Here is a 13282-nt window from a genome sequence, read left to right as displayed (position 1 = left end):
CTTGACATGTATTAGTGTTTGGGGGATGGTTACTTGCATACACATACTATATAAAAACACAGTTAATGGTAACCAGCTAAAGAAAATTTTAGGAAATACACCAGTGACTTCCTTTCTGAGAGATAGATGAGAAGATTGATATCATTTGATATCAATATGAAGCTGCAGCCAATTAGCTTAGCTTAGCTTACTTAGCTCACGTTACATCTAGTTTGTTTAATCAGTACAAACCAAAATAAAGGTGTAAAGATGACAAGTTGTTCTTTCACTGGCAGGGCTATTTCTTAACAGAGCTCATTGACCTCCTGGAGTCTAGTCATTTCCATTCCACCTGTTTACTATTTTTATGCTAAGCTAAGCTAATGGGCTGCTAGCTGTGACTTCATATTCAATGGACAAACATGAATGTAATCTATCTTTTCATCTAAGTCTCAGCAGGAAAGCAAATCATTGCATTTCCTCAACTATCTAGCCTAGCATGGACTAACTCGACTGATGATACAGCTACTTTGGAAGTTCAAAGCTCATTCTTACTCAAATTTCAAAACAAGGATCCTTATCTTGCCACTCGCTCGACCGATCAAGTCATTTTCAATGTAGACTGAACGCAAAATTGGATTTGCATATCGTAAATAAAGGAAATTGTTTCTGCAAGCTGGTAGATAAACAACCTGAGCTTGAGAAGAGACTACAGTGATTCACCAGAGTGGAATGTGAAAATATTGTCAAGACCTGGAAGCTGAGACACGTGGATTGATTGACTGTGAGACGTTTATAAAAGAGAGGTCTGTCTTGTTTAAAAAACCTACTCAGCTGCCGGGGCTCTTTTCACTTAGTTTGGCACTTCTGCCGTGTGGAAATGAGAAAGTAAAGTATACACAGACATAGACAGCTGCTTAATGGTGCTGAAAGTGGGATACAAGTAACTACAGCTACAAGACAGTCCTGTAACATGGGTGTTGCATGGATTTTCAGCGAGCTTTTTGCTGTGATTTGATGGTTGGGTTTGGTGTGGTTATGTTAAGGTCAAACAGCTGGGGTAGCTTGTATCATTTAAGTGCATGTCCCCTAAGTACTGACACAAGGCAGTATCGCACATTTAGTCTGAAAAACAAGACTAAGAGGAGACAATTACCATTCCTGTGGTGCTTAACACTATTGGACTCTTTTGAAGGAATGCTCATTTCGAACAGCATGCAGTGCTAATTAACACTGTACATAAGTCCACAGTCATTCAATAGATCCCAATGTGCATAACAAACACAAAATATCTACAATAAATGGCTATATGTCACATACAAATCGCACATACAGTTCCCCATAGCTTTCAATCACATCATATGATTTTCATCCGCAGATGGAGTTTCCTGTTGTCATGGAACTGAAGATGTTTACATTTTCTATTGTTTTAGAGCAATTTACCGACTTCTCGTCCATGTTAACCTCAGTATCAAAGTTGATCTATCTTCAAAAACATGTACAATTCCCCCCAAACTGTGTTAAGCATATCTACTGATGAAGATCATGTGATATGATTGAGAGCTTCCGAAAAAGATTATTAGCTGCTGTTTCCATGGTCAAGCATGAATTAGAACCTCATATATGTCAACACAGATTACATTATTCTTAAATTATTTTAACTACATTGAAAATTTGAAGGAAACAATGACAAAAAGTGACTTTGTACCAATATAACTTAAATGTCACCGGCTGTTTTTGATAGTTTGGATGTGTGAATGAATGCTGGAGGGACAGTCTTTTCTGTTCCAGATAAGAGTGTACAGCTGCATGACTGTCAAAATCTCTATTATTCGAGTAAACCTCATTCTGCACCATTCCTGCTAAATGAAGTCACCACAGTGACACAGGGACTTAGTGTAATACTGGTCTGACTTGGATTAGAGTCCTTTTTCACCCACGATTTCCTGGAAGAAGAGCATGAGATCAGTTTCAGTACCAATGTCAATTGTTTTTTTTTGTTTTTTTTAATTCTCCTATGAAATTACAGATATTAAGTGGTTTACAGCTAACACGTTCTCTTATTAACAACAGCTGTTATTTCCAAGAAAGCAGGGAAATGTGTCACTGGAACATTATGCTAACAAACAATACTAACACATTTGCCACAATAAATAACTCTTCACTTACAGGAAGGACTTTCAGGTGGGTGTCGGCATGGTGACTGGTTGATAAGTGATGTATCAACCAGTGAGGGGACTTCTTATCGAACACAGAATAATGTTGCATTTCCTCTCTGAGTATACTTCATCCTCAGTTTCCTTAACAAAAAACAATTTACTCTTGATTTCATTCTCTCTTCCGGGGCTTTCCGTCAAGTGAGAATTCGCTGCGTGACTCAGGGACTGACAGAGAAACCTGACATTTTTTCATTGGAATATTTATTAAGGAACCAGTGGGAATACACACTGAAAGCTCCAGTAACTTCAATTCCGTTATTTATAGAGCTGCTCCATCACTGAGAGGTTAATATTGAAAGGTTATATTCAAAGTGGAAGACTCTGGGCTCTTCTCCAATATGAATATAATGCATTGTTACTTGTGTTTTTTCTCAATGAGAGGCCTTTATCTGAGGGAGAGCATCTCTCTGAGGTCCGTTTCTTTCTCTGCTGGCCTCGTGCTGCTCTGCTTATTTGCGGTGTAAGTTTTCCTCGCCGTTCCTCTGGGGAATAGGCGTGTATGTTACACGGGGCTAACTGCTATATTAGCTCAGGTCCATTAAGAAGTGGTGTTGTGCCGACAAGGCAGTTGACAGATAAATGTTGATACGGTTTCCCGGGGGAGGGGAGGGTTATGGAGTTTCAACCACTGCACAGTCACATTTCTCGCCCCGCAATTCATTCTGGATGAGGTCGATAGAAATTACATGCTTAGATGATGCAAAGAAACCAATCAGAACTTTTACTGCTATGCATGCAAATGCATTCACTTCAGATTATGCACTTTCACCGAGACAGCAGAAAGATTGCAGAGAAAGGAATACTTATCATTAATGTTAATACCCACGTTATCAAAGTCATTAAACAAAGTAGAAAAAAAGAAGCAAGGGAAATCGTTAATCTTTATTTCTTCCTGCAGCAATATTGTGTTTCCTTTTACCCCCTGTTCAAGAAGATTAGAGGTCAGGGAAAGGTCAGAGGTCATGCTCAGTCGTACAAAAACATCCTTGGAGCTGGCCGTGAGTCAGCTTGTTGCTGGACTCACGGCCACATGGGAGTTTAAGCTTGTGTCCTCCAGTTGAAGATCCACAACAAAGGCAATGATAAAGGCAATGAGAGAAACACTAGCTCTCACACAACTGCGCTGTATTTCTCTACAGGAAATGAAGAATATCTTAGCTGATGATCTTGAAACCTGCAACTTGTTTTCGGTATCACTTAGGGGTAGTGCAACAAGCTCTAAACATACTATCGTTGAATAAAGTTGTCATGGAAAACTTGTCAATTGCTTATTTATACAGAGCAGACATGGAGCACCATTAATATTTATTTGGAGTCACATTTGATGAAATAAGTCCAATATTCACTCTCCTTTTAGCTCTAGTTTTGGTCTCCACCAATTGGTGGTTTAAATATTTGGCTCTTTAGCTGCTAAATCCTATATGCTCAGCAGCAAGTCTCTATCTGTGACTGCTGTATAAAGCTGGACAGGCTGCACTGGGTTTATCAGAGGCTTTTTGATAAAAATAACTGCCTACTGCTGCTATACTAAAAAGGGGATTGGGTGAGAGCAGTATAAGGGAAGCAAAACACTTCAGTTAAAACCAAAACAATGGGCTGAAAGTTGCTATAATGCCATATAAGAATTAAGTGATAATTCAGTTTTAGTTTGTCACAACATGAATAAACACCTTTTACTTTACACATAGTAATGTTAACATTTGTTATTGCAAAAATATTGTCTATACCTGCTTTAAAGTCCATTATTTGAACTTATTAGTTCATCCTGGAAGAACTTGCCTAAAAGTACCTACTATACCCCACATATACCAGAGTTTAGAGCCAGGAATAGAATAATCTTAATGAATTTGATACGTTGTTGGTTGATGTGACAGACTATTACCTTAAATACCCTAACCCTTTAAATCTGCTAAAAGGGAACTTTAACCAAGTGCCCTTTCAGTCATATCATAACACATTGACTTGTGACTACAATAAAGGAAAAAAAAAAATCAAGCCATGTGAGGGTGTGTGATCTTCCTGAGATGAATCATTTCAAGCTTGGTAAATAGGCGGAGGCTTTAGCAAGTACTGTACTAAAACCCCTGTTAACTCCATGAGCCGTGTTGTTGTTTTAATTGTGGTTTATCTTGTGGCTTCCTGTGTGAGTAGGCAGCCTTATTTACGTGCGTTTGTGTGTGTGTCGAGAGAAGAGTGCATGCAGAACCGTATGCAGACACTCCCAGTAGGTATGTGTTATGTCTCTTATCACCTTCTTCTGACATGATGCAGACTGCGAATGTGTAAAGGGCAGGGTGGGGGGTTGTGGGGTAATTTTGGCTGTGAAAAGACATAAATAAAATCCCCCACACACGGCTGGCGAGTTGACCAGTGGAAAATGAAACTCCTTAAACTTTACAAGCATCCACATAGCAAAATAATTGCAGAAATGCTGAAATAGGTGTTCCAGCTTTCTTCTTTTCTCAGGCTTTTCCAATTTGCCTGCAGATGTAACTAGCACAGCAGGTCTTTGTGCTTTTGCAGTTTCAGCGTGCTCCTTGATTTTTTTCCACAGTCCTGAGCCAAATCTGTAAAGGTCTCATGTGTTCACTTCTTCCCCCTTTTCTTTGAGGTAAGGAGTCCATGCATCAGATAGTAATATTTACTTTGAGTCTGATTAATCTTTTTTTTAATGTGATAACTGGCTTTAGTTTTCTGGTCAGTGTTCACACTTTAGTAAAGACAGAAAGCCAACAATGCACAGACTCCCATGTTTAGCTCCACTGTCATTCATACCAGTAAAAGCTCAAACTTCCCCCTGAGGTGAGTCTCCATTTCCAATTTCCTACCGAAATAAAAACCTGATGCTTGATTTGGACCAGAGAAAATATTTGTATCTGATAACTAAATTTAAACACACAGCAGGGGTTTGAAGTTATAAGGAAACAGTGTTGTTGGGATGGTGTCTTGATACTGCAAATTGACATATTTCAGGATGTTGAGACAAAAGTGATGGTTCAAAAGTTCAGTAAGTGAAAGTAAAAGAGAACCATGTTACTTAGGAATGAAAAGGAAACAAGATATACTATATGGCTGCAGTTTGTGGCTAATTTTCATTGATATAGTATGTTGCAATATTGAAAATTACCCAGAAAAAACAAAAAGTGAACAGCTAATTAGATTTTTGATATCAGAGGAATATTACCTTTTATTATTTTATTAATTTTTAGCTACATGGAGACAGTAAAACAAGCAGCAACATTGACATATTATGACTTTTAAAGTTAAGGTTTATATTAATGTGTTCGACAGCAGTTGCATATTTTACCACCTGATGAAAATAAGTTCAATATTTTGTGTAACACTAACTCCCAAGAGAAAATATCAAGGTGTTTAGATGCTAGATGCTAAATGCTAGTTGCTAACTTAGGTGTTAGCCAGATAGTGTAAAGTTGTCAGAACTTTTTTTCTTGAAATGGCTGCCAGATGCTGCTGGAGGTTGATGGGATTAGTGAGAGTGAACCAAAACAGTAAAATTATAGGCCATAAATTCAAAAAACAACGAGCAGAAAGATGCTAAAACACTCTGAAGGGAACCATAGAGGAGCTAATTCACTGTGGGTTTGTAACTATGAACATCTTGTACATAACACACTCAGTCATTTGAACCATTGTTATGAAACATGTTGATTAGAGCAGCTTTAAATTACATAAAATCACAACAACTACTTTTACAATCTTCTTTTTTTAGTATAATGAGCATGTGTTTCTTATCCTCCACGCTACATGAGTTTAATTACTTTTTACTAGTTTGCTAGTAGCAAGCTAGTAGGTTCAACTTGCATTTTCCTCTCAGGAGCCAGTTTGTGGATGTCAGAGTTTCCCACAAGCACTTGAATGCAGCAACACAAAAGAAGAATGTACAACATAAATACTTGGCGTCAGAGGGAAACTTACTATCCATTAGTATATGTATGCTTGTTATAAACTGTTATTAAATACAGCGTAACATTAACAGTTACTTCCCCAGATGGTTCCCAAGTCTAGGAGCCAATTAACAATCATTTTTCCAGTGTTTATCATCATCATTGATAATTGACCATGAGTCAACAGAATTCTACAAGGAGCTTCAACTCCAGCAACAACTACAAATCATTCATCCAACTTATAGCTGATGGGACTAACAAAAGACTTGATGGAGTAATAAAAGATACCCAGGAGATGAAAACAAACCTGTAATTCATACAGAGTTTGGTTGATGATCTAAAAACAGTGGAAAAGAACACGAAAAAAAAACAAAACTGCATGCCATGGAAGCAGAAATCAACAAATCGCTGGAGGACCTCGATGGGATGAAATAAATCTAAATTTGACTACACGGAAAATCAATCGAGGAGGAACAACTTACGTGTGGACGGCATCACTGATAAGCAGGGAGAGAGCTGGGAAACTTCTGAAAAGAACATCAAAAATATGCTGGAGAATAACCTAGGTTTGAAAAGTGAGTGCATGGAAATTGAACACGCTCACATAGTCGGCCAATTCCGGCAGCATAGGAGACCCAGAACAATTGTTGTTAATTTTGTTTCAAAGATGGACAATCCATCATCTCTGCTGTGAAAAGGCTAAAAGTCAAGACTATTTCATTGAAATAACACCAAATCACAACAGACGTTATCTGAGGGTACTTTTTACATAAAGCAGGTCTAGATCATACTCTTTAATTAAATGGAATCAATGAAGACTTCTCTGACGAAGTGAAAAAAAAGGGGAGCGATCGTCTTCCTAAGCACCAAGCTTCCAAAGAAAGACTAACTAGTTAGTCTGACCCTGACTAACTGAACGCTAAACTAGCAATTACTTTGCTTTTAAATCGAGTGTACAATGTTTTTTAATATGACTATGAGCAACATCTGTGGCTTTATCTAAGAAAGGTTTAAGGATTGCACACCTTAACATCTGCAGTCTGAAGCATAAAGTTCAAGATCTCTCTATGCTACTTAACAACAATAATATAAATGTAATGGCAATTTCAGAAACACATCTGGATATATCATTCAACAACTCTGAAGCAGCCATACCTGGTTATAGTATTTTCAGACATGACAGATATAAGCGTGGGGGCGGTGTTTCCATATATGTGTAAAACCACATCCCAGTTAAGGTCAGAAATTACTTGATACATCCTATTATAGAAGCCCTTTGGTTTCAAATTCACCTACCTCACATAAAACTAGTGCTAATCGCTTGTTGTTGTAGACCCCCAAGCACTAATATATAATACACTGATGACATATGTACTATGCTTCATAAAGCTACAGATGCAGACTGAGAGATATACTTTCTTAGGGGCCTAAGCTTAACTGACTTTTCTCAGCCTGTGCTTTGAAACAGAGTATACTAGTAGCAATGAATGTATGCAATGTATATCTAATAATCCATGTGCCTACCAGGGTAAGCTCTAACATGTGTGGAGTCATATCTGCCACATGCAGTGACCACATTTACACCAATGCCAGTAAGCTCTGGTTTAAGGCCATATCCATCCCTGTTTTAAAGACCACAATATAGTTATTATGGCATGAAGTAACGTACTGAAAGGTGGGCCAAGGGTTGTGCTGCAAAGATCTTGTTGTTAATGACAAAAAATATACAGTGGGACAGAGGGTAGTCAAAGAAACATATTCCACTACAAATGTTCTCAGACTGTTGCTGACTAGCACGCACCAACTAAAAAAAATCACTGTGAGAAGAACATCAGCCCCGTGGCTCGATGAGGAATTGAAAACATGCATAAATGCACGGGATAAAATGAAACGTGTTGCAATAAAGTCAGAGGACTCTATTCAATGGAATAAATACCATGAACTCAGATACCAAGTCACAAATGTGAATAGACTGTAAAAAAAAAAAAAAAAAAAAAGATCTCACCATCAAAACAAGATTTATAAACTAAAGCTGGATGGGAATAAATTATGAAAAACTTTTAACAACATATTAGACCAAAAGTACAGTTCTTTTATTGAATCAGATGGTGTATTTATTACAAAACCCCTTGAAGTTGCCAACTATTTTAATGATTTCCTTATTTATTTTATAGCTGATCACATTGCTGAACTGGTATGTTTATTTTTAACCATAGACTGAAGGCATGGAGAGTTACCAAAATCATTCCAATACCTAAGAACAGTAGGAACACCTTCAGTGGGAAGAACAGCGGACTTATTAGTATTGTTTGTTGTTGTTAACAAACTCATGGAAAGACTAGCTATCTCCTATCTGGAATTATTTCTCTGTCAGTGGTCTTGATTCTGAGATTCAGCAAGCATAGCAAGATGGTTACTTTACACATGTTGGTGCTGTCTTGCTTGACTTTAGTGCTGCTTCCTGTCTATCAGAATGCAGTATGTGTACTTTAATGGTAGCTTTCTACCACAGGAAAGTTAGGGTGTGGGGTTCAACAAGGCAGCAACCTTGGTCTTCCCCTCTTCTCAATTATTACCATTGACCTACCCCTGGTGTTAAATAAGTCATCTATAACGATGTACACTGATGATTCTACCTTGTACAAATCCACCAGTAGTCTAAATGAACTAATGTTCAATGTGTGTCAGCTTGTGCTAAATGTATCTAAAACAAAGTGCATTATCTTTGGTTCAAATGCATTGAGGTATGAGTTGCTTCTTTCCCTCTCAATGAAGGGTATATAGCTTTGGAGCACTTCCATGATGCTTTTGGGTGTAACTCTGGATGAACAACAAACCTGGTAAAGTCATACAGATAAGATCGTATAAAAAATGTGAAGATCAATGTCAGTTAGGCACGTTATACACTCACAGGTTTTGTCTCATTTTGACTATTGCTCAATAGTTTGTTCAAGTGTGATTAAAAAGATTTATAGTTATTCACAGTTCATACAGGGTGAGTGTCGAGGGCAAGCATGAAGCTCTCTCCTGGCTAAAAGGTGAGGACAGATTTTTAAGCAGTCTCGTAATTTTCCTTCATAATATCTGTACATTGCCCAAACTGAAAAGCCTCATATCTCAATAACAGACACGCAGTCATACTACCAGAGAGGTAACACAAGGCCATGTAATAGTAAGTAGAAACCTATGCTATGCAGTAAATGGCTTTCTACATAGTTACTTCTTATTGGAATATGTTAACATGCTCCCTTAAAAAACTACCAACAGTTGTCTGGTGTTTGACCTTATGACTTTTGGTATTGTTGCTTTTGTGTGGACCTTCATAAGGATCTTGTTTTGTTCAAGTTTTGTGCTCAATTTTTCTCCTTTTCCTTCCTGATGAAAATGGTGTTTTCTTTGGTTCTATTTTATTTTGTTTTCACTGTTTATTCCTAGTATTCATTATCATTGTTGTTGTGAAAGTGAAAGGTGAAAGTGTTCCATGAGGGTATGAAGTGATCTGTGGGGTGCTAGATGAATTGAGGGTAATCAGGTTTTGGGGTGTGAAGTGTAAGGGTTGTGTTGTCTGGCTGTTTCTTATATGTAGTGTGTTGATGTTGTGTTTTTTTATGTGTGGACCCCAGGAAGAACAGTTCTTACCACAGTAGCAACTAATCGAGATCCCAATAAACAAATAAACAAATCACATTAGATCATAGTATTCTGTATTGTTACTGTATTTGCTCTTATAAGCTATCTTGCAGATTTACGTTAAGTATAAATCATAACATTAAATGAGATATTAGATACCTCCTTATCTAAAAAAACCCCAAAAACTGGTGGTGCACTTTGAATGTTGTGAAATGCCATGTTGCAGTTCACACTTCATGCCTATAGGGGTCAATAAAGGTCATAGATTACCTGATGTCCTTTAAATAAGAATACAATTCAAGGCACCAGCTACCTCTGGACTGGTGTAGGTTGATGGAGGCAGGACACAGCCTGTGGAGAAGGCTAAACTGAGGTAACACAAGTTGTATGTATTAAATTGATTGATTGATTCAATTTTGCAGTAACAGGTAATAACTGATATAATAATTACTTCTGTTCTATGTATGATAACCTGTGAGAATGTGTGGACATGTCCTTTTAAATCAGTTGAAAGGGTACATCAATTAATCAAATAAACTGTTGAGTAAAATAAGATCAGCACTTTATTAAACCAATTGTTAGTTTATGAGTGGAACTAACTGCTAAATTATCATTTGCTACAAGGCAGAGTGTACGGCCTCTGTGCCATGTGAAACTGTGTTTTTACAGAGAGAAAACGCTCTTTGTCCAAGTTCTGTTGCCTTTGGCAGGTAACACATCATGACTCACTGTTCTTCAAATCTAGGGGCCTCTTTTCCTATAAGCTACAAACACACACACACACACACACACACACACAGATGTTGACAAGGAGACCTACAAATAATCACGTTCAGTGTGCTTGCCTGCTTGTCAGTTTGCCACGATAGCAAGGTCAGTTCCAACTGAGTGTTGAGAGACAGACCTGAAGATGGATGTCTGCGGGTTTTCCGTGTTTAGTCACAGTGATTTCTGCCTTGACATGTTGAGTATGATAGAACAAAACCAGAAAATTATGACATTAGGCCTCCTGTGGGAGTGCACTATAATATGCACCAAGGTAGTTTGAGTTTATGATAAACTTTGGCAGTTTCTGTGAGGATACCTTCAGTTTGCTGAAGTGTTGTTGCTGCTGCTGGCGACAGAGGTGGAAGATTTGTATGTGTGTGTGTGTGTGTGTGTATGTACATGTGTGCGTGCGTCCAAGATTTCCAATTTTGTCTTCCAACTTCGAAGGCAGGTGTAGGCTACTGAAATCTGAAATCTGTGATATAGGGTCACAATATTTGCTTAACAGCTGTCAAAATGTGTGACCCCATCTTAATATTAATAAATCAAAATACAGAATACGGTGTGATAACAAGTAAAACATTTGTATTATAGCTGAAGATCCTGATGAAGTCACAGCCGTCTGTGCATCACCCACATCCATAATATCATTCATTAATTCATATAGGTGTTATTAATTACAACTGTGGTGGCTCAGATTGTGTGCAATAAAAAAATGCATATTGGAAATGTCTTATTGCACACACACACCCCCACCCACGCGCACACACACACACACACACACACACACACACACACACACACACACACACACACACACCCACGCACAGACACACACACACACACACACACACACACACACACACACACACACAAACCCACCCACCCACGCACAGACACACACACACAGACACACACACACACACACACACACACACACACACACACACACACACGCACACTGAGTCATTGTAGTTGATATGAGTCATATGACATTCAAAATTACAAAAAATAAACATCTTAATAATAATCCAACAATATACATGATACCATATTTTATTTTGGATAAATAACTCCAGTTATATAGAAAAAAAATAACACTAATACTGGATGAAAACAATATATTGTCATGGGTGATTTTCTAGTTATGGGCACCAGTTAACCCAGTGTTGTGTTGGTACCATATTGACTCAAATTGGGAGGAAGAAGCAGCATCAATTATTTCCTCACTTAGTATTTTATAATATATTCTATGGCAGTAAAAGTTTACAAAGATCTGTTTTAATTGGATTTTTCTATTATTACTAATTAATATGGCACATTATACTAATACTACTATTCATTTACAATATGTTTTTTATACTCAGTGATGAGCTTATGCTGACTATAATATATTTCTTTATAGTTTTGTCCTCTTTGTTGTGATATTAGTCATTTTGTGTCTGTTTAACACAGTTGCTACTTTATTTTTTTCTGTATGGAGACAATCTGCTCATATTTAAAGCTCCACCCCAAATGAGGTTGCACTGATTTCTTCCCCCTCCCTGTCCCTCTGTCTGTGTAGCCTTCCCTCACTTTCCACCATTCACACTCTGGATCAGCACACTGGACCTGGAGGAGCTATTCACCACACACCAATTTAATGATCACGACTCAGACTGTCCTACATAAGGAACGGCACGGATGATGCGTTTTGCGCAGCAGCCATTCAATGAAAGAAGAGACGCGCAAACGAAGAGATGGGCACCGTTCCTGGACTTCTACCTTCTACCTTTTCATGGGGAAAATGTTGTCATCACAGCGTGCTGGTTGTACCTGTAATAGTGGCGGTTCTGCTCCAGCTTTGCGCAGCTTTTAACTTAGACACAGAGAAACGCGTCGTCTTTACCGGACCACAGGGAAGTTATTTCGGTTATTCTGTGGAGTTCTTCACTAACTCATCCAGGTACAGTCTTCATGCATCTTCACAACACTTGATGTTATCTTTCACTTTTGCATTTGCCAAGTCAGAGGGAGAAAGTTTACAGGAGTTCTCTATAGTTCAAAATGACTTAATAATACTCTTTGTGATTGACTGGAGCTACAATCTTGCCCATTAAGGAATCAACATATTTATATAATCTCACAGGGTGTTTAGACTACCATGCACAGTATGCTTTACACTTTTCCTCTCTTATTGTAGCCTTATGATATTTTACCACTACATAAGCCTAACAATATTTAACAATAATGTAGTTGTGCTCTTTTAAATAGTCATTTCTGAAGACATATTTTCATATTACACAATATCGACAGTATAATGTAGGTTACTCTTAGAATATTCCTATAAAAAACGTATTTTGATGTAGTCAGTATTTAGTTTAAAGTGATCTTGCCATGGTAGCTAATCATCCATATGATCTAATAAGAATTTATATAACATATTATAGTTAATAGTAGTCTTTTTCATATATTTCATAGTGATACAGTGGTTGAAATGTTTGGATATAAAGTCATATTAAATAAAACATACATCTCTCCACTCTCTCTCTCCACACACGCACACACACACACACACAGACACACAAAGCCACACACACACACACACACACACACACACACACACACACACACACACACACACACACACACACACACACCGAATTCCAGCCAAAGTATGATTGGAAACAGACATACAAGTCTGTATATGTGTGTGTGTGTCAAACTAAGAGCAGGGGGTTAACCTACAGCAATGTAAGAAATATGCTAATCTTCAGAATATATACTACAGGGACAGTGGGG

At 37.9% G+C, this 13282-nt stretch overlaps 1 protein-coding gene across 1 annotated transcript in view; it reads left to right on the top strand.

Moving 5' to 3' along the window:
• Positions 1-12106: 12106 nt before the first annotated feature.
• The window catches only part of LOC128354979 (integrin alpha-5-like), a 47063-nt gene continuing 45887 nt past the window's right edge, over positions 12107-13282 (top strand). Inside the window, exon 1 of the mRNA XM_053315106.1 lies at positions 12107-12446. Within this exon, the coding sequence (XP_053171081.1) occupies positions 12241-12446 (206 nt within the window). The 5' untranslated portion in view covers positions 12107-12240. The remainder of the gene's footprint in view (positions 12447-13282) is intronic.

Source organism: Scomber japonicus, chromosome 3 (genome assembly GCF_027409825.1).
Source record: "Scomber japonicus isolate fScoJap1 chromosome 3, fScoJap1.pri, whole genome shotgun sequence".
NCBI classification, from domain to species: domain Eukaryota; kingdom Metazoa; phylum Chordata; class Actinopteri; order Scombriformes; family Scombridae; genus Scomber; species Scomber japonicus.
The sequence above is the reverse complement of the archived record's forward strand: the minus strand, read 5'-3'. Positions and strand labels throughout refer to the sequence as shown.